The sequence below is a fragment of the Artibeus jamaicensis genome, unplaced genomic scaffold, assembly GCF_021234435.1.
Source record: "Artibeus jamaicensis isolate MK-2021 breed Jamaican fruit bat unplaced genomic scaffold, CSHL_Jam_final contig_685, whole genome shotgun sequence".
NCBI lineage: Eukaryota > Metazoa > Chordata > Mammalia > Chiroptera > Phyllostomidae > Artibeus > Artibeus jamaicensis.
Genome location: NW_026521924.1, coordinates 14,052,396 through 14,076,694, shown reverse-complemented (window position 1 = coordinate 14,076,694; position 24,299 = coordinate 14,052,396). Strand labels below are relative to the sequence as shown.

At 51.1% G+C, this 24,299-nt stretch overlaps 1 protein-coding gene across 2 annotated transcripts; it reads right to left on the bottom strand.

Moving 5' to 3' along the window:
- Positions 1-215: 215 nt before the first annotated feature.
- On the bottom strand, positions 216-24,299 carry FKBP1A (FKBP prolyl isomerase 1A). Of its 2 annotated transcripts, none has more exons than XM_037143144.2 (5): positions 24,143-24,299; positions 24,014-24,061; positions 5,825-5,937; positions 3,079-3,243; positions 216-1,276 (listed from the first exon to the last, which is right to left on the bottom strand). In XM_037143144.2, exons 1-4 carry the CDS (start codon positions 24,177-24,179, stop codon positions 3,115-3,117), a joined length of 327 nt encoding a protein of 108 aa, XP_036999039.1. In that variant the 5' UTR covers positions 24,180-24,299; the 3' UTR covers positions 216-1,276; positions 3,079-3,114. The 2 variants fall into 2 exon arrangements, with proteins under 2 accessions (XP_036999039.1, XP_036999038.1); XM_037143143.2 differs by having other exon boundaries at positions 216-1,273; positions 24,143-24,298.

Sequence of the window (24,299 nt, the reverse complement as noted above, 5' to 3'; positions counted from 1 at the left end):
GATGAGGGGTCAGGGGTGCCCCCCGAGGACCCCAGCGGACCTCAGGCAGCTCCCTCCACGGGTGGAGATGCAAACCCAGCCCACCCCCGCCCCAGAGACACCAGTGGGGAAGGATGTCCCGCTGCGGTCCTGCACCCCGCTGTCACGCCTCCAACCCCACCCCCGAACCAAAAGGTGGGGGGGGGCACCTGAAAGCAACCACCGTCACACCGAGCTGAGAAAAGCCAGCATAAAGCACTTTTATTGCAATAATAAAACTTGAAACTCGTATGTAGTGCAGGAGAGGAGGGTGGGGGTAGGCAGCAGTAATTTCTCTCACCAAATCACTACACAGGACAGCAAAGGAGTGAGAGGGGGAGGAAGAGCGAGGAGACTCTGAGATCAGCAGGGGGAGGTGAGCATCAAAAAACAGGAGATGCTGAAGCTGTGATGACCAGCATCGTCTTCTTAAGACAGCACTCAGGGATTTGTCGTGGTGGCTGGGCTCTCACTGGGTTTTCAGTGTCTACAAACAGCACCTTCGATTTAAACTTTCGACTAAAGTTCTCAAAATTTAGGAAGTGGAGCCTGGATAGCTGTGACATTATAAAAGTCCTGAATATCTATTAGAAAAGAACCACAGGCTGGGGAAAAGCCAGGCCACGAAGAAGGCTTCAGAGGTCCCTGCTGGCCCGGGACAGATACCTGTAGTGTCCAATGTCGCAGTGAAAACGAGCTGCTTTAAAAGGCAGAGGGTTTAAGGGGAGAGTGGGATGGAGCAGTGGGGGCGAGGCCCCCCCACCTCACTCCGGTTTTGGGTAGAGCTCTTGATCCAACCCAAAGACATCTCTCAACCTGGAGACCACTCGGCCCTCCGTGGCGCCCGGATCTGCTATGGCTTCGCAGCGCAGCAGCAAGAATGTTTAATATATAATAGATAAAAATTTCATCCAAAAAATAAAATAAAATAAAGATTCTTGCACCCCCCACACCAATTCCTAGTCTAAAGTTAACCCATTACTTGTGCTGTTAACACTTGACTAATATGCAATTGGAAACCTAGGCCCGAAAGACTGAAACTGAATCTTCACCCCAGAAGGAAAACGAAAGAAAGAGTCAGTGAGGTTGGTGGCAGGTGGTTCAGGCCGACACACACGGGGAGGGGAGGAGCGAAGCTGGGTGACGGACACATTCAGTCGGGCGGATGTCTATACAGAGTGTAGTGGGACATCAGGAAAGCTCCGCACGGATTCGCGTGTGCGCGTCGGGGGCGGCAGGTCCCTCCATGGCACATCTGCTGGGGACAGAAAACTCGTGAGTTCCGGCGACTCGGGGCTCTCTGTGTGCAGTGGGGACAGCCGCCAGGCTGGCTGCCACACGGCGTCCCTTCCCAACAGCTGCAGGTCTTCCTTGGACCCAGCCACTTCTGCCCCAGCTGCGGAGGGCCAGCTGGGCAACCCCTTCCTGCTTAAGCTGGTCTTCTTTTTAAAACCCAAGGTTAAGTTTATCTTGCCGAGGACAGCAGGAGGGGCAGTCCACCAAGGCCACCCCTACTGTCACTGGCTGCATACAGGAATTACCTGGAGGCTTTAACAAACCCTAACACTTGGATCCCACGCCCGGTGACTGTGCTAACTGCGCCTAGGCCTCGGAAGAGTCCGAAGGGCTTCCCAGGCGACCTCAGTGTGCAGAGCCCCAGGGGGGTGTTCCCATGCTGAACACGGTCTCTGTGCACTGACCCGAACCTGTCACTGCTTTGGGCTTTCCTTCAAGACCCTTGCAGGAAGCTCTGAGATGTTCTTTGGCGGCGCACAGGGAGGCCTACGCCAGGTACCTCGGGCCCTTCACTCCCTCGCCTTTGTTCCCCATCCTCCCAGATTTACAGAAGCCTGCTCCCAAATCAGGGAACTCCAAGGCTCCCTCAAGTACATCTACGTTCAAAGGACTTGGCTTTCAAAGAACAGGAGAGAGGGCGTGGACTAGGTGTACTGTGGGCAGAGGGAGGCTCTCGGGACTGTCGGGAGTTCCCTCCTGGCGGGACGTCGAGTGGAGAAGCCGGAGTCATCAAACCCGAGCCTGCCTGCATGAGCCGGTGTGCAGGGCTCGAACCTCGGGCACAGAAAATACCTACCAACCAACAAAGCCCCTCTACTGAAAGCAGGCCACAGCAGGACACGGCTGCGCCAGCACGGCCAGCGGGCAGCCACTTACTGGAGCTTCCAAACAGAAGCACTCCTCCCGGTCACCGGCTCCGCCCTCTGGGTCCAGAGGCAGGAGGGAGGGGAAGGTGGGCCCTCACGTGGTTTATGACTCGAGCTCCCACGCGAAATGTTTTGTGTCACTAGGATATGAAGTGTGGTTTCCCAGAGTGAAGGTAATGGGAAGGAAAAGTCCAGGAAAGAAAGGCATGACAGGGATTCTGGTTGTAGTTCACCACTGACTGACTGTGATCCGTCAGGCGCTTTTCTCTGGGCCTCGGTTTCCTCACCTGCTGCACAAAAGGCTGACTCAGGTCCCTAAGAGTCCTTCCCAGGACTGTCTGAGAGCACCCTCTACACTTCAGTACATCCTCTGGCCTCGCTTTCAACCCACTGACAGTAACTGGCCTGCGGCCCTCCACCGCCGGGGCTTGCTCCCCAGGGCAGGGGGCCCAGCAGGTAGTGCCTCTTACGTCACCTGAGAGGCAGCAACCAGACTACGGGGGAGGGAGGGGCACAAGCCGGGAGAGGCTAAGCAAAGTCATCACCAATCTTACTGCTAAAGAACTGAAATACTGGCACTAAAAATTCAGCCTGTGCTTCCAGCTCCCACCTGAGGTTTAGTTTATAAGCTACACATAAAAATGCTTCATTTAAACAGTCACCCTCAGCTACCCCATCCCTGTGAGCAGATTCAAGAACATACGCCACCCCCTCCCACAGGTGAGCAACCTTTACATTCAAGGTGCACACCGATCACCAAGACTGCAAGCACACCCACAGAGGGGGAGTGCGGGGTGGGGCGGTGGCACCCGCAGTTCTCTCTACCACCCATCCAATGCTGAGCGAGACACGCAGGGAGCGGAGGGAGTTACAGGCCCTGCAGCAGTAAGTTCCTTACCCAAGAACAGGGAGCTCGGGGAGGAGGCCGTTCCTGTCATTCCAGTTTTAGGAGCTCCACGTCAAAGACCAGAGTGGCGTTTGGTGGGATGATGCCCGGGTGCCCAGTGGCACCGTAGGCGTAGTCTGGGGAGATGGTCAGTTTGGCTCTCTGGCCCACACTCATCTGTGAAAAGAACGAGTGAAAAAGAATCAGGTGGACGCACTCAACTGTCTCCATAAGAAGCTTGGGTGTCCTTTGTCCAGGATGGTGTGAATAGCACCTTCCAGCGACTGTTCAGCTGCCTGGGCACCGGGCGACGCCCCTATGCAAGACACGGGGGTCCGCAGTCAGGTGTGGTGACCCTGCACACGGCTCCAGGGCCCAACGGCATAGAAAGCTCTCGGATTCCCCACCACAGCCAGGTCCCCAAACTGCCTGCCAGAGTTTACTGACCCGACTCCAGGCGGCCAACACTCTGGAGGTGTCGCCACCCTAGTCCTTCAGTGGCCTCCCAGTCAGGGGACGTGTTAATCCATCAATGCTCTTGACAAAGGGGTGCTTGGAACAAAACTTTGCTTAAAAGAAACAGGGTGTCAGGACCCAGGACCCCGAGGGGAAGTAGTATCTGGGGTAGTCTCCTTTTCTGCACTCATATATCATGCTTCATAAATACAGAAAAACTTTTAAAACAGACAGCATAATGTTCTGGAGTACAAAGTAGCATGGTATAAAACCTACCACTTGTGTGAAAAAGAGAAAAATATTTACAAATTTGTACCCGTCTATATAAACCGCCTATATAAATCTTCCACGGGGAGAGGAGAGTACAGTGGCCAGGGTGGAGGGAAATTTTTCGCTTTAAAAAATGTTTGTATTTTCTTCATTTTCTAATCTAGTGCACAAATAATTTAAAAATCTATTTTATGAAGAGCGAGCAGGTTCTCTGCCGCATGTCCACCCTCCGGCCTCCGGAGACCCCACCCGAGCAACGGGGACGAGAGGAAGAGGCGGGCTGCAGCGGGGTTTCACCGAAGCCGTGCTTCCTGCGGCTCCCTTCGGAGACAGGGACGTGTGGGACCAAGGTGGCAGGGACACTTAAAAAGCATTCGGCTTAATCTGATAAAATTCGCAACTATCATATCCTTTTGCCCAGCAATTCTACTTCCAGAATCTTCTGCTAACAACCCAAACATCCAATGTAAGGGGAGACATGTCAAAGGCACATCTCACTATGGATTAGCCACTCGAAAGAATGCAGTGCCCAACGCACTTCTCTGACAAGCTGCCGACACGGCGCCTGAGGCAGGGCTGCACACCTGTAAACACAACACCAGAACAGTAGCAACACAAGGGGAAAGGGGCACAGAACGACCCCCCGCCTTCCTGTGCACGCTGCTGAAGAAACACTCTGTTCAGGTGTTTAAACAAAGACGGCCTATGGCGGTCCCGAAGCACCCAGACTCTCCCGAATGAGAGCTGTGATTGACCCCCAAGTACACTGGGTCCAGGGGAGACTGGGCGTCTTGCCAAGCCTGGAATGTGAAGCAGGCTGATAACACTATCTCGGTGGCAGTTACAGCTCTTGGAACACACAACACAATTACTGTTCCGGGCTGGAACAGCCAGAGAAGATGGGCTGCGGTGTGGACAATGGCTGGCATGGGAGATGGGGGCTGGGCTGCAGACCAAGAGCTAGACAGACGTGGGGGGTGGGGCACAGGATGAGACAGAAAGGTGTAGCTGGCAGGGCTTCCAAAGGGAAGTAGACCCTTTTTTTACTTTGTACACAAAGATCCTCTCCTTCCCACACTGCCAACGCTCTGCCCCGCAGGGACAGAAGTCCAGACACCCAGGAATGGGACGCCTTAGAGTTCCTGAAAGTTAAGCAACTTACTTGGTGATAAATCAGTGATTATATAGGAGAAGTGGAGCAACGTCTGTTCTAGAGAAATCTTTCTTTTCACTTTGGTAAAGCTCCAATTCTCTTCGGTCAGAGGGAAACAGATTTAACACCAACATGCAGCGCCCAATTATAAAGGCCACGGGGTCTCAGGCCACTGTAATCATCCCTTCAGCTGGTGGGGCTCCACGGAAGGACAGCATCCAGCTGAAGTCTGGCAGCCCCGGGCCCCCTATTGTCCACTGGGAACTCCGTTCCTGGCAGAACAGAAGCTGTTTACACAACGGGGAGGGAGAGGCGATGAAACAGACTGGAGACAGACAAGATGACTTCCCTGAATGGGACCTCTCAGAAGCGGTCTGACGGAAGGGCCCACAATCACACGGACCCACATGAAACCACCCCGGGACAACATCTGCCACTCACTGCATCTCCCTGAGAAGTCTAACAATACACTGCTGGTGGGGGCTGAGCGGGGACAGGCAGCTTCAGAGGCCGCTGGTGGCCGCTCGCAGTGTGACCCCCACGGAGGGCAACTCTGCAGTATGTCACAGACAGCGCGCACAGCCACCGACCCACTCGCTCCATCACTGGGGCCTTGCCTGTGGCCACACTGGCTAAGGAGAGCCAAGTCCCCGATTAGTCGCTGCAGCTGGTTTACGAGAGCAAAACACTGGAAATGCCCCAAACGGCCACCCAAAGGGTGCTGGTCAAATACATTAGAGCACACCGACCTAAGGAAACACTACGCAGCTGCGAAGAGAGCTTGTATTTTATTTTATTTTTCCTCGTATGTAAAGTGTTTTAAAGACAGATTACACATAGTTTAAAAGACACTCAGAAACAGAACAAACGAGAGCATACCTGGGCAACCCCTTCTTCCCAGCCTCGGATCACCTCCTGCTTGCCTAGCATAAACTTAAAGGGCTTGTTTCTGTCCCGGGAGGAATCAAATTTCTTTCCATCTTCAAGCATCCCTGTGAAAAATGCATTGGAACATGAGCAACAAGCAGTGACGACACAAGGCAAGTCAGATGCCAGCACCGAAGGGCGTGGCAGGGTGTCCCCGGCCCGAGAAGGCACTGTGGAGTCTGGGAAGGAGTCCCTCCGTCCTCAGCAGGTCTCTGAGGAGCTGGGGTAGTCCCTCTGCCCTGGGTTTGTGGCTGCTCTCCCCCGGCTCACAGCAGTCTGCCCTGGGCGGAGAACAGGGGTGTGTACACGCTCCTTGAGTGAATTTCCAGTGCTCTGTGGACTTCCTCCTGGACTCACTGCGGGCCCTTCAGGCACACAGAGTGGCTGGAAGTCATGCACACCATAAGAAACAAAATTCCTTCCTTAATTCGCCCATCACCTTTTACAGAAATGTGGGCGGTGTTGAAACTGAACTGAGTTGTCAGACCCAGAGGAGGAGCACTGGAAAGGACACAGAGCTCCCACCAGTGAACCACTAGCAACTCCAGTGGAACTGTGGTCAGTGCTTCCACCCCCAGTCAGGGACTGAGCTCGGCACTTTCCACATATAAACCTATCCAACCCCCCACGGCGCTGTCCCCTTTTCCCAGATGAAGGAACTGAGGCAGACGGAAGTAGAGTAACTTACTAAAGTAATAAAGCTGGACTATAAACCCAGACACCATGTTCGTTTTACTACTGCATTTCCTGGAAGCCAGACAAACCACCACGCACCCTTCACTAGACAGGGAATTCCAGGAACAGAGGTGCCAGAGGGTGCGTGACCAGAGAAGAGTTAACAGACGTCCGCAACACCTCGTCCACAAGAGACCATCAGTGCTGGTTTCTCCAGAGGCCAGTGTCAGCCCACTGTGGCAACTGTCACTCGGGTCCTGAAAACCCCCGAACCAGGACCCCAGACTGCAAGGGGTCAGCTGGCTGTTGCCACATAGTTAACAAAGTTGATTCCACTGGAGGCCAAGGGTGGCACCCACCATGGTTCTAGGCATTACTGAGAATGCCTGGTAAGACACAGAATTTTGTTGTGTTTCCGTTTTTGAGAGAAAGGAAAATCCCAACAAAACCCCGACCTGAAAATGTCAACACTTTTACGTGGGAGGGGGAAGCAGAGTCGGAGTGAGAGCTTTATCACAGGCTCCAGACTATCTGTGCTTTGGCGAAATAGGAAACGGAGGGGGGCAGGGAGTAGAGCCACCGTCCTTACAGACCAGGAGGGGAGACAGATGTCCTGGGGGCAGGCGCCTGTGACACTGCCGGAAGCCTGGGGCTGAGAGCGGACGACCGAGGGAGACAGCAGGACAGGAATCTACCCCTGCTAAGTCAGTGCAGAGCTAGGAACTGGCACCCGGGAACCAGCACATTGGGGTGTACACAAAGCCTGTCTCTTTGCCAGAACACAATCACCCTGATGAAAGAAATGACAAACGGCAGGACTTAACAGTTTTCTATCAATGAGTAACTGGGAGAACAGGCCTCCACTCCCCATGCTACTCACTGCAGACACCCCCTTCGGTCCACCTGTATGAAGCTCTACTTCATACACTGAGCCCAGCCCAACCGAACTTTAGCATTTAGAGTGAGAGTAGGCAATGAATAGCTAGGATTCTCAGATTCTTTTTCTGGTCAGGCAGCACCTTTCCATCCACCCTCCTGAGACTGCTTGTAACAGAAACAAGGGAACCAATTCCCAGGCTCAGTAACCTGCTCAAGGTCAGAGCCAATGAGCCGCAGTGTCTGGCTGTAGCAGCAAGACTTTATTTGCCCAATGAGGACTATGAGCTACAAGGGAGACTGAAGACCAGAAATAGCCTCTTCTGGGTCTGCATTCTTTATAGAGCAGACCTTGAGCAGGGCTCTTCGGCTTCCTGAGTAGCCACAGGGGGGAGTCCCTAGGTGAGGAGCCCCTGTGGGAAAGAATCAGGGATGGAAAGGCAGTCCCTGCCCCCTGGCTGTCTGCAAACGCTAGCTGGACAAAACCCACAGAGAAAAACCTGCCCAGAGAGGCGCCTGGAAGCCAGGCTGTGGCACACTCCAGACTCTGGAAAATCCAGACTCAGCAACAACCCCTCCCCCACCCTGCTCTTTATAACTATCAGCTTTCCAGGAGCAGCAACAGCCTGGCCCAGTGGGTGAACGGGAATCAATCTAAACCTTTCTCCTATACCAGGGTGAGGGTGGGTGGGGCATATGGGTCAGTCTGGGCACTCAGACCAACTGTGGTCTCCTGGAACCTTGCAGGAAAAGACATGTCTCACTGGTGAAAAAGAAAAACACACTCAGGAAAAAAGCTCCTGCCTTCCCTTCCTGCTGAATGCCGCTGTGTGAGGATGTGATGTCTGGAACCATGGCAGCCACCCTGTAACTATGAAAAGGTCAGGAGCACCAGAGCAGTCCTTCCAAGGATCTGAACCAGACCCAAACTACCTCTGTCAACACTTCAGCTCTAAGGTGATTAAAAGTCTGCTTTGCCCTAAGTCAGGTTTTCAGTTACTTGTGGCTGAGAGTAACCTAAATGGTATACGAGGTATGCCTTTACGTGACGCTTACTCAGCACACCCTGCTGTCGTGCTGCCAGAGGAGCGACAGAAGCGGAACTCCAGAGCCCACACCACAAAGAGCTGTCACCGACTGTGACGGCGGACCAGCCTGTTGTGTCAGGACGCAGGACACACATAAAAATGTGTCAGGGAAACATTATTGTAATAATTACCACATGCAGCATACTTCTCATTGTTAAAGAGCATGCTGACTGTGATCCTGAAATTTATGTCACGATACACTAATGGGTTGCCACTCACAGTTTTAAAAAAACACAGTACACCTCTGAAAGGATTACCCTACTTCCTCCCAAATTTGAACATGCCCTGAAGCTGGGCAAGATCGCATCTGACTGCCGTGAAACACTACAAGGTACTGAGACAGACTCCCTCACTGTGTGCGCACTCCTCCTCGCACTCACTGCCAAGCAACCTCCTGATGTCCTGCGCCCCCATCCCACTGTGCCTACAGGTGAACCAGACTAAGGGCAAATGTGGCCCCTGCCTCTCCCTGCTGCTGAGCCAGCCTGGAGAACCGGATACTCTTCACCAAAGAGACTGTAGGCCTGGGAAAACGTCTAACCCCAGTTCTTTTAAGCTATTCTGGGTCTTTGAGGGGCGAAGCCTCTTTACGAAATCATAAGCTTCAAGTAGAATTTCTGAGTATACGGGCTCTAAGTAGGAGCTCTGGCAAGGATCGTATTCTCCTGCCCCATTTCAGATGAGCTGCTGTGCCCAGGGAAGAGGACGTGAGCCTTGCTCCAGTAACTTCAGGCCACAGCGAAACCTGAACCCTGAAGTTTTCTAATGCAATCTCGCCCACTTCCTTGGAGGAGAAACCTTCACGGGGAGGGGCTGAGTGCAGGTGCTGGTACTGGTGGGGTCCCTTCGGCCGAGGAGGGATTTCCTGTATCTAAGTCTGAAAGGTAAACAATATCCCCAGAGCTGAGCAGAATGTCAGACAACTGGCACAGGCTGCAGGGCAAGGAGGTGCTAGGGACAAGGCTCCCCTCGACGGGGAGGAAGAGACCACTTCATATTGTGTATGGCTGTCGGCTGTCAGCTGGGGGAGCAGCGGATGCAGCGCAGGAAGCAGTGCCCACGAAGAAACAGGAATGAAAGCGCTTAAATAGTACTTTCTGCAGTGGGAATTGGGCTGGTCAGTGTTGAACGCAAAATGAAAGAAAAGCTGTGACATCAAAACAGGTCACAGGTTTGGTCGAGATGGAGGGACAGGGATCAGATTTACCCTCCCATCTAAACAACCCAAAGCAAAACAGAAACACAAACCTAAACAAATAAACAAAACAAAAAATGCCTCCCCCTATAAAAAAGGAGCGAAACAGCCCAGATAATAGCTTAAACAACGGTTTTTAAGACACTGACCATCTCAGTGAGGGCCAGTGATTCCAGAAGGATGGGAAACCAACCCAGCGAGCCCTGAAACTGCCCCAGCTCGCATTCTTGAGAATTTCCAGGGAGAGGGAACTGGGATGAAGCCCAAGGCAGCCCGAGTCTACCGATATGTACCAGGGAGGAGAGCTATAGAGAAATCTCCAGAGCCTTGCAGAGGGTCCCTATGTGGTGTTTAGAGAGAAATAAACAAGCCTGTGTCTGAGGAAACTACCCAAGGCCAGGAGAAGAACCACCCCGAACCTTTAGGAGGGTCTGTGCCTGCTCCTACGTGCCAGACAGGAGGTCATGAAGCACGGGGATAGGATACACAGGAAGGTCTGAGGCAAGATCTCTGAAACTGTTTCCAAATAACGTGTTTCCCAATACAAAGCTCAGGCTCATTTACAGGAATGAAAATACTCAGTACCCCGAAAGGTACAATTCATGTCTATCATCCAAAGATTACCAAGCATGGGGAGAGGCAGGCAAATGTGACCCACAATGCAAAGACTAACCAACCAACTGAAACCAACCCGACACAGATGTTAGAATCAGTAGACGAGGAGAGTGAGATTCAAATCAAACTTCCAGTGCCTACCCTGGGCTGGAACAGCTGGATACCCACAGGCAGACAGTAAAAAGTTGGATCTGCACTTCACAGCAGGACCAGTATCAACTCAAACACAGGTAACAGATCTAAACATAAACAAGAAACCTCGAAACTTCTGGGAGAAAATGGGGAAATAATCATTATGGCTGTGGTTCAGGCAAAGATTTCTTATATATGAAGTCAAAAAGCATAACCCATAAGAATAAATGGAACTTTGCCAAAATTAAAAACATCTGTGCTTTAAAAGGTACTTTTAAAGAACCCAAAGTTAAGTCACAGATTGAGAGAAAACCCTTTACAAAGTATGTATCTTTTAAGGACTTATGTCCCAAATATATCTAAACAAGAAAACAAACAATTCAAAAAGGGGAAAAATGTGCACAGCTATGTCACTGAAAAAGACACACAGATGGCAAGTAAGCACATGAAAAGATGTCACCACAAAAATGCAAATACCACTAGGAGGCAGGACTATTACTGATTAAAATGAGTACAACTAAGAAGACTGATCATACCGTGCGTTGGTAAAGATATGGAGGACCTAGAATTCTCATAGATTGACAATGGGATTAGATGATGGAAAAACCACTGTGGAAAAAAGCCTGGTAGTTTAAGTGAAACCTACACCTCGCATGGGACCCAGCCATTCTACTCCTGGATATTTATACACGAGAAGTGACAGCCTGTGTCCACACAGAAAGACTCACGTACAAATGCTCATAGCGGATTTACTACTTGTAACAGCCAAAACCTGGAACAACCCAGTCATCTGCTCACTGGTGAATGGATAAGCAAGTATATCCATACAACAGAAAAGTATTCAGTAATAAAAAGGAATGGACTATTACTACATGAGGATAACAATAATCTCAAAATAATTATACCAAGTAGAAGAAACTAGACGGAGTACAACTGACACCTGAAATTAATATAATATTGAATGTCAACTGTAAGTGAAAAGTTTAAAAAAGAGTATATACTGTATGATTCCCTTTACATAAAGGCTTAGAAGATGCAAATTAATCTATGCTGACAGAAAGTGTATCTGTGATTGTTGGAAATGGGAAGTGAGGCTCCAAAGGGTAACAAAGAAACACACCAAACTTATGAAATTGCACACTTTATGTATGGCCAGTTTACTGGATGGCAGTTACGCCTCTATAAAACGGTTCTTCTTCATAAAAGGGGAAAAATGGGTGATTTACTAAAATCCCGCATGTTTACCTACTACACCCAACCTGTCAGTAGACGGTGAGGGCTTCCTGTGTCTGGGGCAGGAGCAGGCGGGTAGCGGTCACGTCCCCACAGCTGCTCCCACTTTAACTCCGGACAGCTCTGTGCCAGGACCTCCAGCCCTTCACCAGTGGAACCTCCTGCCAAGTTGGTGCCACAACTTCCTAGAGAAAGCACGCTCTGCTGAGCAGAGGCGACTGAAGTTACAGTTCAGATGTGACAGCTGACACTCTTTAAGCCCCAAAGGCCACTCTTAGTGAAAATCATCACCGGAACGACCTATTTCCAGAACTGCCCAATTTCATTTCTGACCACACACAAACCTATGACCCAGACTCTGCCTGGGATAGGTCCATATTCTTTATTTCAAAAACTGTCTCGAGGTCACAGACCGGGACTCAGAGCCCTGCGTCCCTGTGGCAGTCTGTTCCACTCCTGGCACTCACAACGCTGGCTCTCACGGGCACTCTCCGATCTGCTCCACTTGCACAGTTTTAAGAAGCAGCAGGACAAGCACAACGCTTCCGTATTTAGACCTCTTCCCTCTGTGGTCGTAAGAATCTGAGCGGCAATCCCAGAATGGCAGTTTTTACGTTCAGCACCTTCAAATTACTGACCAGTGAGAAAAATGTGAAAATTTGGGGTCTCCAGTTAAAACCATAAGACCATGAGAGGAGCAAAAACTACAGGTGGCCCTGATCGGGTGACTCAGTTGATTGGAGCATTGTCCCATATGACAAAAGGCTGGGGGTTCAATCCCCACTCAGGGTATGTAGAGGAGGAAACCAGTCAATGTTTCTCTCCCCTACTCCTTCCTCTCTTTCTTTTTTTTTTAAAGATTTTATTTATTTTTAGAGAAGGGAAGGGGGAGAAAGAGACGGAGAGAAACATCCATGTGCGGTTGCCTCTTGAGTGGCCCCAACTGGGCACCTGGCCCACAAACCCAGGCATGCTCCCTGACTGGGAATCGAACCTGTGACCCTTTGGTTCAAAGCCCACACTCAATCCACTGAGCTACGCCAGCCAGGGCTCTCTTCAAAATCAATAAATATATCATCAGGTGAGGATTAAAAAAAAACAAGCAAGCAAACAAGTCACGGTTGCATGAGGGACTGTTCTCTGGCTGCAAGGCAGTTGATGTCATTTTCGTCTGGGTCTCCTCCCAAACCGTTCAGCTGTTCTTGGGGGAAGAACCAGACGCCAATCCTTGGAAAGGGAGCATGTGGGCTTTAACAACAACGAAGGGCGTGGGGAAGTGTCCCGAGTTCCTCTCTCACTCGGCACGCTGCTCCTTCCCGCTGCTCGTGTGTTGGCGGCTGCTCTTGCTCCGCAGGAACCAGAAGAGGCAGACCCGCCAGCAGCTCCTGAGCTCAGTGCCCCAGGACTGTGCTCCTCAGGCTTGGCCCACGTCACAGAAGCAGTGACGTGATTGAGACCCACGGCCAGGATTTAGAGATTGGAGAGGACCGCTTGGTTATTATTTTGCCTCTGACCCCACAGAAACGGCACCACATCCGGTGTATTCTGCTTTGCGGAAGGCAAAGTCACCACACACCCCCAAAGGGATAAGGGAAGATGACCGAAGGGGGCATATGTAGAGTTATGGTTCCAGCCCTCGTAGTTACAGCTCGAGACCCAGTGTGGTTTTCAGTTGCTGATGCATCTTTGCAGGTGGTTTTCACAGGCAGCATTTTACAGGGTCCAAATATGGAAAGTTTTAAGATTAAAAACAAAACACTCAAACCATGGCAACAACAAAGGGGAACATCCCAAACCCCAAACTTTCACAACGAATAAAGTTCTTGCCATTTACAGCTGGGAGACAGAGAAAAGGTTTCTATATTTATCTCAATAGGTAGTTTCTTAAGCACAAAAAGTCCAGTGGTTGAATGGAGGTGGGGAAACCAAATTCAAAGTTGCCATTGTTTCTGCAGATTTGCACTTGAAGTCACCCAGAACATTTCCATATAAATAGACAGACAGACTGACTTAGACATATCTGTTTCCCTTCCTTCTTAATATACACACTCTCTCAAACACCTTTTACTTAACTGCCTCACCAGAGACTCGTATAAGACCCACAGCCTGCCCTGGCTGGTGTGGCTCAGTGGATTCAGCGCCAGCCTGTGAACCAAAGGGTCACCAGTTCGATTCCCAGTTAGGGCACAGGGTTGCAGGCCAGGTCCCAGTACGAGGTGAGAGGCAACCACACACTGATGTTTCTCTCCCTCTCTCCCCATAAATAAACAAATCTTAAAAAAAAAAAAAAAAAAAAAAAAAAAGAACCTGCACAGCCCCAGCGCGGTGAACACTCCTTCCCGCCCTGGTCTCTAGTTCATCCCCATTCCCTCTTTCCCACCTGAGTTCTATGCTTACCAAGGGTCAGTCAGCGATGTTATTCCCAAGTCCACTCATCTCAGTTTACTTGCTGAGTATTAATAACATAATTAAATAGTATGTATATAAATGACAGATGAGTGTGAAGAGTTTGGAAGACTCAATAAATGTGAATCTCTAAAAAATACTGCTGTTGAACGACTGTGTGCAGGCGGGACCAGCGTGTTTGGAGAAAGCCCCCAAATCTAGAAAGGCTGGCATTTAAATGACCTTGCGACAGCCTCTGCTCTACTTTGACAGAAGCCAAAACTAGATTTTCCAAGAACCTTGACGGTAAAGTCCACCAGAAGAGCCACCCTCAAAGAAAGACACGCTCATCTAGCCAATGAGTTATGTCCGGGTTTGACACGTTTACACACACCATGTCATCTTTATGATGAACGTTATCACCTACCCACTTGTCCTAACCATGATGGGTGGAAAGAGATTCTACCCACTGAGGGAGCTAGGAGGTAGTCATTCAAAGTCCATGTCTCTGTCCTGTTTCCGAGTCTCTGAGGTCACACCCACAGGGCGCCCTTCCTGGACCGGAGTTCTGAGAGCTCACGGAGTGACCGAAGGTCGAATGCCTGTCCAAAGACAAGACTCGGTTCTCTCTCCCCTCACACAAACCGACTGCAAAACTACTTCCATCTGGAAATGCTTCTAACCCTTGCCAAATCCCTCTAGCCTGAAAGTGTGTTTTCAAAGGAGGGCCCATGACCGACAGGACGCGGCAATCCCAGAACACAAACCAGAAAGCATGTCTTTCCTGGGGCATGCCTTTCCATTTTCCACTTCATCACAAGACACACGAGACTGCCATATGAGCCGCGATGAGGAACCATCTCACACCTGCCAGAATAGCCGTCAGCAAACATGCGCTGGCGAGGATGTGGAGAAAGGGGAGCCCTTTTGCACAGTTGGTGGGTGCAGCCACTGTGAAAAGTAGTAGGGAGATACCTCAAAAAATTAAAAATGGGCCTGCCTTTTGACCCGGCGATCCCACTTCTGAGAATATATGCAAAGGAACCCAAAACACTAATTTGAAAGAACACAAGCACCCCTATGTTCACTGCAGCGTTATTTACAATCACCAAGACATGGAAGCAGCCTGAGTGTCTGTCAGTAGATGAGTGGACAGAACAACTATGGAATATTTACACATCGAAATTCTGCTTAGCTGCAAAAAAGAGAAAGAAAATTTAACCTTTGCGACCCAGCATGAATGGGCCCGGAGAACATTATGCTGAGTGAAACAAGCCACTCAGAAAAATACCACATGATTTCACTCATATGTGGGATCTAATGAACAAAGTGAACGAACAAGCAAAACAGACAGATTCATAGATGGAGAGCAGATGATGGCTAGTGGAAGGGGGGATAATTAGGGGGTGGAAGAACTGAGCAAAAAGGAAAAAGGACTCATGGAGATGGACAAAATGTGGTGACTGCCAGGGAGGGCAGTATAAGGGGACTAAGTGGTAATGGGGAAAAAACATTAAATAAAAAAAACCCCAAACTGTCACATTATGTCTCATGGCGGGGGGATGGGGGGGCGGCAGATGCAGAGAAGGAAACACACTGGAAATAGCAGAAATATACACGACCTTTACTCTTCTTTTGTTTTCAGTTTTCCAGAAAACACAGAGGCAGGAGGCTGTAGGTACAATGGTTAAAGCATCGGTTCTGGAGCTTGGCCCCAGATTATTCTAGCAGTTCCTTCCCTGGGCCTCCATGCTTCTCTGCCCTTGCTCTCTTACAGTTTAAACTTGACACAGCAGCCAGAGAGACATTTTATAAAAACATAAGTCAAACCCTATTGCTACTGCTCAAAACATTCCCATAGCTCATCTCACTTAGAAGCCCAAGCCCTTGCTATGGCCTACAAGACCGTGTAAGAGCCACTGCCCAGCACAGCCATCTCTCTGACCTCACCTGGTTACACCCCTGCTTCTATACACCGAGAACTCGGTTTCCTGCTGTTCTGTATACACCCCAGAGGCATGCCCACCCTGGGGCCGTCGTCCTTGCTGTTCCCTCTGCTTAAAATACTCTTACCCAGAGAGTCCCATGGATTATCCCTTACCTCCTTCAGGTCTTTGTTCAAATGTCACTTTCTAGTTGAGGCCTTCATCAGTCTGTCTAAAATCTCAACCTTCTACTGTCCTCTCCTTAGCACTTCCTGGCTAAGGTACAATGTATTTTTTTTTTAATTTTTGGAGAGAGGGGAAGGAAGGGAGAAAGAGAGGGAGAGAAACATCAATGTGTAGTTGCCTCTTACGTGGTCCCCACTGTGGACCTGGCCTGCAACCCAGGCATGTGCCCTGACTGGGAATTGAAAAGGCGACCCTTTGGTTCACAGCCCGAGCTCAATCCACCGAGCTATACCAGCCAGGGCTGTACAATGTATTTTTGCTTATTAATCATTGTTGCCATCTGTCTCCCACACTACAGTGTAAATCTACGATGGCAGAGACTCTCTTGACTCCCATATTCTTGGTATCCAGAACAGTACCTTGTAGAAAAACCAAAAGCATCTTCCCCCCACTCAAGGCCTTGCACACACTGAAACCCTTCCTTCCTGCCTGGCTGGGCCATACACACCCGAGACTGTGTGGCGCTCACAGCCCCAGGTGTCTGCCGCTCCATGCGCCGCTCTTGTGAGGGCAAGCATCAGGGAAGGTGCCTCCTACAAGATAAGCATCTTGAGGGCAAGACTGAGGCGTCCCCTTGATTTCTCACCCATTTACTGAATGACTGAGAGAAGGGTTTGGTGTGCTGACCTATGAGCAGTGTGTGTGAAAGGAAGAAGTGGTCACAATTTTATTGATCCATAAGGAATGGGCGAAGTCCAAAATGATGCAGATATTTTCTTTCTTATTCTAATGTAAAGGAAATAGAAAGTTATAGCAATCATTACAGGAACGAGGGCTTTTCACGCTGCAGCCACAGCCTATGCCAGACCATCCTAACGGACCACTCACTCCAACAGCTCCTGAGTGCCTGCTCCACAGCGGCACAGGTGGGGAGGCCCAGGGGGACACCACCAGTGTGGGCCTGGCCTCCTGGAGGAGAGCGTTGATGTTAACTACACACAGGCTGACTGCGAGGAAGGCTAAGAAGGAAAGAGGTGCCTTGTAAGAAAATCAGAGAGGGGTGTGCACATGTGCATGTGAGAAGAACCAGTTTAGGAAAGGGTCAAGGAGACCCACTGAGAGGGTGTCACTTAAGCTGCGCTAACGACCTGCCTTGTGGTGGGGAATGGGAGCAGTGCGGGGACACATAGCGAAGGGGCGGACACCTTCCTGGAGGGGAAGCTTGGTGTGTATGAGGAAAGGAACGCAGGCCAGGAAGGTCTGTGCCCCGGGGAGGGGACGTGTACAGGCCACGAGAGCAGAGTCAGCAGCATCCAGGAGCTGAACATTCCGCCTGCGTTCCTCCTTTCCTCCTGCTTTTTCCTGAACTGCTAGAATTTATCTGGCTCAAGTTAAAGGGGGTGGGAAAAGGAAAGCAAAGGCCCAGTTCAGTTCCTTAGCAGCAGGTTAAAAAAAAAAGAGGACTGGAAAAATAAAAATAAGCAAACATTACCAGGAGCACCAAAGGGAGAACTGAAGAGCACACGCTAAGTTATCCAAAACACCCCTGGCCTTTTCCATGGGAAATAGCAGGTGACAACACTATTTTTAGAGAAAACCCCAAGGCAGACAAATGAGTCCCTGGTTTGAGAATATAGTGAACCCATTAGCACTTCACAAAAAAATCAGTTTTAACCAACAAAAACCGTTCAAGTTAAAAGACCAATGGGTAAATCAGTGAATTTTATGGTACATAAATTGTGTCCAATAAAGCTGTTCATGAGAACAAGTCTTTGAGACGCAAGAAAAGGAACCGCGGCTCTTTGGACAGGAGACGGCCGCCAAGGCCGGAGCAGTGAGACCGAGGCAGTGACTAAGGAAAAGTGGGAGCTCGTCACAAAGGTGTGAAGGGACTCCTACTGGCAAAATGTGGAACCTTGCATCAAAAACAATAATGGGCATCAGTGATTTTAAGGCCCTGAGTAAAATCTGTGAGTTCTCAGTAAACTAAAAACAAACCGACAGAGAGGGAAAGTCACTCTCTACCACTGGGGATGACTATAAAACCAAGTCCTCGCTTTAGAAATTAGTAATTAAAGGAAAAGAATGAAGCTGTACCCTTACAGAATGGCAGCTAACAAATGCAGAAGATATGAAAGAACTTGAAAATGGCCACTTTGTAAATGCCAATGAAATGATTTCTTCGAGTACAAATAATCACTGGTGTGAATACCAGCAGGGAGAGAGTGATGAGGAGCCAGCCGTCGGCAGGATGCGCAGATCCCCCCAGACCACCTGCTCCTTGCAAAGAGGAAAACGTACGTTTACGAGAAAGATCACATTTAGTATCACAAATAGTGATGTCTCCCACAGGGTTCCGAGTATGACGTACACAGCATCATGTGTGAAGTCTTCCCACTCAAACGTTTAACCAGAAACCATACAGACACTCAGTTTCCAGGGTAAGAAAATCAGGGCCGTGGAAGGAGGCAGACGTGGGTATCCGATGAGACTGAGTCTGCTCTCTTTGGAACAACAGGGTCATTCGAAGGAAATCGATGAGTGGACTCCTCTAGGTTGACACTACACACACAGTATCCAACTGCAGTGAGTAAACCTCAACTGGAGTCTGTGGGTTTTTTTTTTTAACTATTAAAAACACTCTGAGGACAACTGGGGCAGTTTCAATGTGAACTTGGTTTTAGATACTATGGAATCATTTTAATTTTTCTTAGGAGGGGCCAGCAGGATACGATTACTCTCACTCTTAGAGCATGCTCAAGTATCTGAGGTCAAGTGTCACGCTGTCTGCAACTGTAATGGCTCATCGAAACAAAACGAAGCGACCCCCCCACGGACACATCAGTGCACATCCTGTAAACGGACAGAAACGGCCAATGTGGCAAAATGTCAGCCACTGTGGAACCCAGGTGGGGAGCACGCGGGCATCTGCAGGAATCAAACCTACTTGGATTTCCGTCTGTGCCTGAAGATTTCACAAATGAGAGCTGCGCACACACGAGAACCCTGAGGGGGCCTCTGATTCACTCATTCAAGACCAGCAAGCCTTCTGCTCTCATCTGTGGGGTTCTGTATTTGGTGATCACTACCCCAAAAGAAAGAAAATCACGTGTCCCTAGCAAGGTCTATTTTCAAAACGTTCAAATCTCATAATGTTAAGAAGACGTGGGGAGATAAAGGACTGGTCTCTTAACTTGGCCACATAGTGAAGCTGGTACAGCCCAGCACTGTCCCTCTAGTACCCACAGGGAACAACGAACACTAAACACCTCCTCTGGTCCTCAAATTTAAGAGAACAGCTATAGCCTTCTTAGCCATTATATCCTGTAGGTAAGATGAATCCTAACTCAGATTCATCTCTTTTTTATAGGTATCTATTCCCCCATGTGTAAAACAAAAGGAGAGTGAGGTCCCGGCCGCTCCTCCCCCGACCCTGGACCGCCTGTACACATGGGCCGCTCCAGGAGCTGCAGTGCTGGGGCCAGGGCTCTTCCCTTCTCCTGCCCTAGCTTGGTGTCACAGGGCAGGCCACCTGGATGAAAGACACAGGGCGGAGGGGACACACTGCACAGCCCCGGGACACAGGAAGTCTCAATGACAGTACGCTGCTGCCACTGTTCTTCCTGGAAGGCACCTACCCCGGCAACTCCTCACACCAGGCACTGTCACTCCCGTTTACAGATGGCACAGGGGAGCTTACATAAGTGGGACAGTTTTCCCAAACACTCATAATGTGTCACAAAGGGTGGAGGCAAGGTGTGAACCCAACAAAGGACCCACGTCCTCTCAGGGACGACATCCACTTAGCACCACCTCTGTGCGCTCCCCAGGCTGGCACACTTTACAACCCAGAATACGAGCAGGGCCCTGTGTCTGCCCTGGCCCCCTGAAGTTCAACGTCCCCACGGTAGCCAGAAGGCAGTGGCCTATTGACACCCAAGCCAGCTCATGACCTCCAACGATCCCACCTTGCTGGGAGAAAAAGGTCATGTTCCTGTAACAATCTATGAGGCTCCGCCATCACCTCCTCTTTACCACTTCCCCCTTACACAGCCCACGGCAGCCACGCAGATCTCCTGGCTGTGCACACTCCAGCACACTCCAAGCACCGAGCACACTCCAGCCTCAGAGGCTCGGAACTAGCTCTTCCCTCTGCCGGGAATATTCTTCTCCTAGACAGCCACGCCACTCACTCCCCAACTTCCCTTCAGCAAATACTAAAGTGTCATTTTGTCAGAGGCCTTTCCTCACTAAAAGTGGCAAGAACCCTCCCCAAGCCCTCACCCTGCTCTAATCTCTCCACAGCGCTTGCTTCTCGCCACTTCATGGCACACCTTCATGCTACTGGTCTTGTCACCCGGGTAAGCCCCACCAGATCACGTCTTTGTCTGTTTAGTTCACTGTTGCTCATTCAACATCCGCTGTAGGAAATGAGGGTCCTATTGCAGCCTGGCCCGAAGACAGCAGGGGGAAGCCCCCCGAGGAGTCTCTGCTGGGGGCATGCCTTCCTCCAGACATCAGATCAGCAGCCAAGAAACACCCAGCGGGGAAGTGGATGGAATGAAACAGAGAGGTGAGGGAAGACAGGGGCTAAAGGGCAGCTGCGGGCTAGTGACCTGTACCTGCCCTGAGAGCTCGGGGGATGGGGCTGAGGGACCCTTGGTTTTCCTCGGCCAGAAGCCAGGCTACTGACGAATCTGAATCCAAGGATGAGATGTCAGCTACTAGTAAGAGGATAAAAAAAGAATGACTTCACAATCCACCTGAGGTTGCTCTGACAATGGCAGGCACGTGGCCTGCCCGGTAGAGGGGATGTAAGCCTCGCTCTGTGTCAGGACAAACTCAGCAGCAATTAAGGTGACAAAGCTCCTGGAGGCAAGGAAGCAGCCGTGAGAACTCGCCTGACCCTCAAGGCACACAGGTGCAGGCTACCTTTCCACCTCCTCCCTCCCACCTTGGTGCCTGTCATGCTACTAGGAGCTGCTTGGCAGGTGACAGTCAAGTTTTCATTTTCCCTCCTGGCACCATCAAAAGGTGGCACAGGCCTTTCTTGGAGGCCATGCTCACGCTGTGCTCAGAGGGAGCCTGGAGAATGCCATCAAGCCTACTACTGGAGCCACCTGCAGTACCAAACATGTCCCTCCGGAAAAAGCCAGCCTGGCTATGCATATGTCTAGCGGCTGAGGGGAGACTTTGGCAAGCACCTTACTACTGCTAGTTCTCTGCACTGCCCCCAGATCTGCAGCAGTGAACACCTGGCCAGAGAGGACTGGATGAGCACGTGTTCACTGGACCCGAACCTGGGCCATGCAGGTTCTTCCTCCTAGAACTGTAATCACTGGGGTCACAAGGCCCAGCAATCTTCCTAACTCAAAAGGAGATACACAAACTGAGGATAGGATTGGGGGTGTGGAGCGGCGCCCAAAGGGGACTTCCACCATCCACCTCTGAGAGGAAGAGAGTAACTACTCTGTAACAGGAAACTACTGGTGCAGCCAGGCAGGAAAAGCAGACATGAAAACTAGGATTATCATGAGAATTTCTTCTCCCTTCTTAAAGACCAGTGGGCTTCCGGTATCAGAACACTCCGATGTCTCCAATACTCTCACTGCCCCACCCCCAATCATATTCCCTCCTTCTCGGTGGCTTAAAAGCCTTACCTATCACAGATGAAATCTCAAAGCACCTACCCATTCCTCTCACACCCCCACAGGCCTTAAACAGGTTCTTCCTGAAGGCTGGTGGCAAAGGCCCACAGGAACAAAGCCATCAGCCAGAGAACAACCTATTCTGGGAGCACAAGCAGAGAGGACTTCTCATGAAGGCGTCTTTGTAGGGCTTATCAAAAATGAAATAAGAAAGGTTTTGTCGTAATGCACGCCTGGGTCCTGCTGCTGTTCTGGGAACGTGTGAGTGGGTGCCACCCTCAGGGAGAAACACAGACTCAGAGGGGAGGCACTGGGAGCTCGGATGGTGTCCCGGGTCCCACAACCACCCGCTCTCTCAGAGAGAGGCTCCAGACACTCTGTGTTGGGACAATTCCCCAAGAGGCACCGGGAAATGTGGTTCTGCCTGCATGCTGGTGTCCAGTCCTGCCACTGGCGCCAGGAGATGGGTAAGCCAAGGACAAGGGGCACAGACTCTGGAGTGGGACTGATGTACAGTAGTAGCCAATTGTCGGAATGTGGCAAAACACAAGTTGGAGGGCAGAAGGCGCGGCACAGAAGTCACCTGGTCACCTGAGTCCAGTCTCTACTTAGCTGGCTGTGGGAACTGAATGAACTGCCCACACCCCCAGCACTGTAAAAGGCAATGGCTCCTCTTCTCGCCCTACTGATCAAAAACAACCTAACCGGTGAGCTCTTCTCCACCAGTGCCCTAGGTTCAGGTGCTGACTGTGCCTTACAAAGACAGTCATTTAAAATGTCAAAGCCACTTTGGCAGTTTCATTTACAGGCACGAAACTGTTCTCTACAGAGACGGGTTTCCTATCTCCTCCTTCGGTAGCCTTTAAAAAGGTTGTAGTCCTTCACTCCCTCCACCCCCTACCCTCGTTCCTACCCGTAAAGGAAGACCAGAGAAATAAAAGGCTGCTGAAGGGGGATTTTAGTTGCCCCCCCACTTCCTAATGAAAGTCATTTCCCTCAACAGAAGGCTCCCCACCATGGTCTGGGAAAGAAGGGTAAAGCTTAGAAGGGTAGACCTGAGCAGCTCAGTCAGAACTGCCCACGGCCTACTACCCAGGAGGAGGGAGAGAAGCGAGAGAAAGAAGAAACAGAGGAAGTAGGAGGAGGAACAGAAGCAAGGGCTGGAAGGGGGAGAAAGGAGAAGGAGGAGGGGGAGGGAAAATGATTCATATCAGCAACTCCAGCTACACCAATCCCCCTCCCTCCACCCACAGCTCTGGAGTCTCCGCCTGCTCAGTCTCCCCACCCCCCTCCCCAATACAACCCAGAAGGACCTTGTAAGGGCATGGAATAATGGTCTCAACGCATCGATTCTGATGTCTGAATTCTGGCTGGGGGGGGAGGGGTCTTCGATTTCCTATGCCTACATTATTTGTTTGTTGCCCTACCTGGGCCTTAGTTTCCTTATCTTTAAAACGGAGATGAGAAAAGTCTACTCCCAGAATCATGGGGGGACTACGTGACACGTTCTAGCATCCTGGGCCATCACTGCCACTGAAGCTTGGATGTGGAAGTGCCTCAAAAGTAAAAAGAGGTGGAAGACCGCGCAGATCTAGTTTCTCCATGGCCAGGCTGGGTCAAAGCAATGCCTTGGGAACTGGGACGTTTCTCTACCGGTTCCACCCTCGGTGGAGGGACTGAAGCCCGACTTCCCCAGGGCGGGGAGAGGCGGCACAGCAGATTGGGAAGTACCTCGCCCTTCTTTCTTATCTCCATCGAAGGGAGGGCCAGAACGGGGCGCGGGTGGGGAGAACTGGGTGTCAACCAGGACACAGAAATGGTGCAAATCCTTTCTGATGGTCCCTGGCCGGGGCTCTACTAATTCCTGAGCGCGACCTTGGGCAAGTGACTTCCCCTGCCCAAGCCTCAGTTTCCTCATCCGTACAGTGGGCATAAGGGCAGCATCTGAAGCACAAAGTTGCTTGCGAAGGACGAGATAACGCCAAGTCCGAGGTCAGCGCTCACAAGCGCCGGCTCAGATGGTGGAGGGTTCCGCAGGCCCAAGGCTGCCCCCTCGGGGGCGCTGCCACTACCCAGGCCTGAGCCTGGGGCCACGCGGGCCTCGACGCCGCCACACCCGGGCCTTTGCCCCCAGGCTGTATCCAGACCTGGGCCCCCCCCACTCTGCGGGCCCGCCGACTCACCCGTGTAGTGCACCACGCAGGTCTGGCCGCGCTTCGGGAAGGTGCGCCCTGAGGAGACAGACAGACGGGTGCGGTGAGCGGATGCGCACGGCAGCGGAGCCCCCAGCACTGTCGGAGGCGCCTACTCACCGTCTCCTGGGGAGATGGTCTCCACCTGCACTCCCATTGCGGCGGCGGCAGCAGACGCTGGACGGGCTGGTGGCGCGACGGGCGGTATGGACCAAGACCAGACCTGGCGCTGGTTCCTCTGCTTTGCCTCCTCCCTCTGAGCGACGCCTGCGCACGC

Bases quoted from the DNA above. Each gene is read 5' to 3' on its own strand.
- FKBP1A (XM_037143144.2), bottom strand. From the start codon at position 24,179: ATGGGAGTGCAGGTGGAGACCATCTCCCCAGGAGACG. The intron at 24,062-24,142 runs GTGAGTAGGCGC...CTGTCTCCTCAG, and splicing joins GACCATCTCCCCAGGAGACG to GGCGCACCTTCCCGAAGCGC. The intron at 3,244-5,824 runs GTATGCTCTCGT...TTCTTTTCACAG, and splicing joins GGGAAGAAGGGGTTGCCCAG to ATGAGTGTGGGCCAGAGAGC.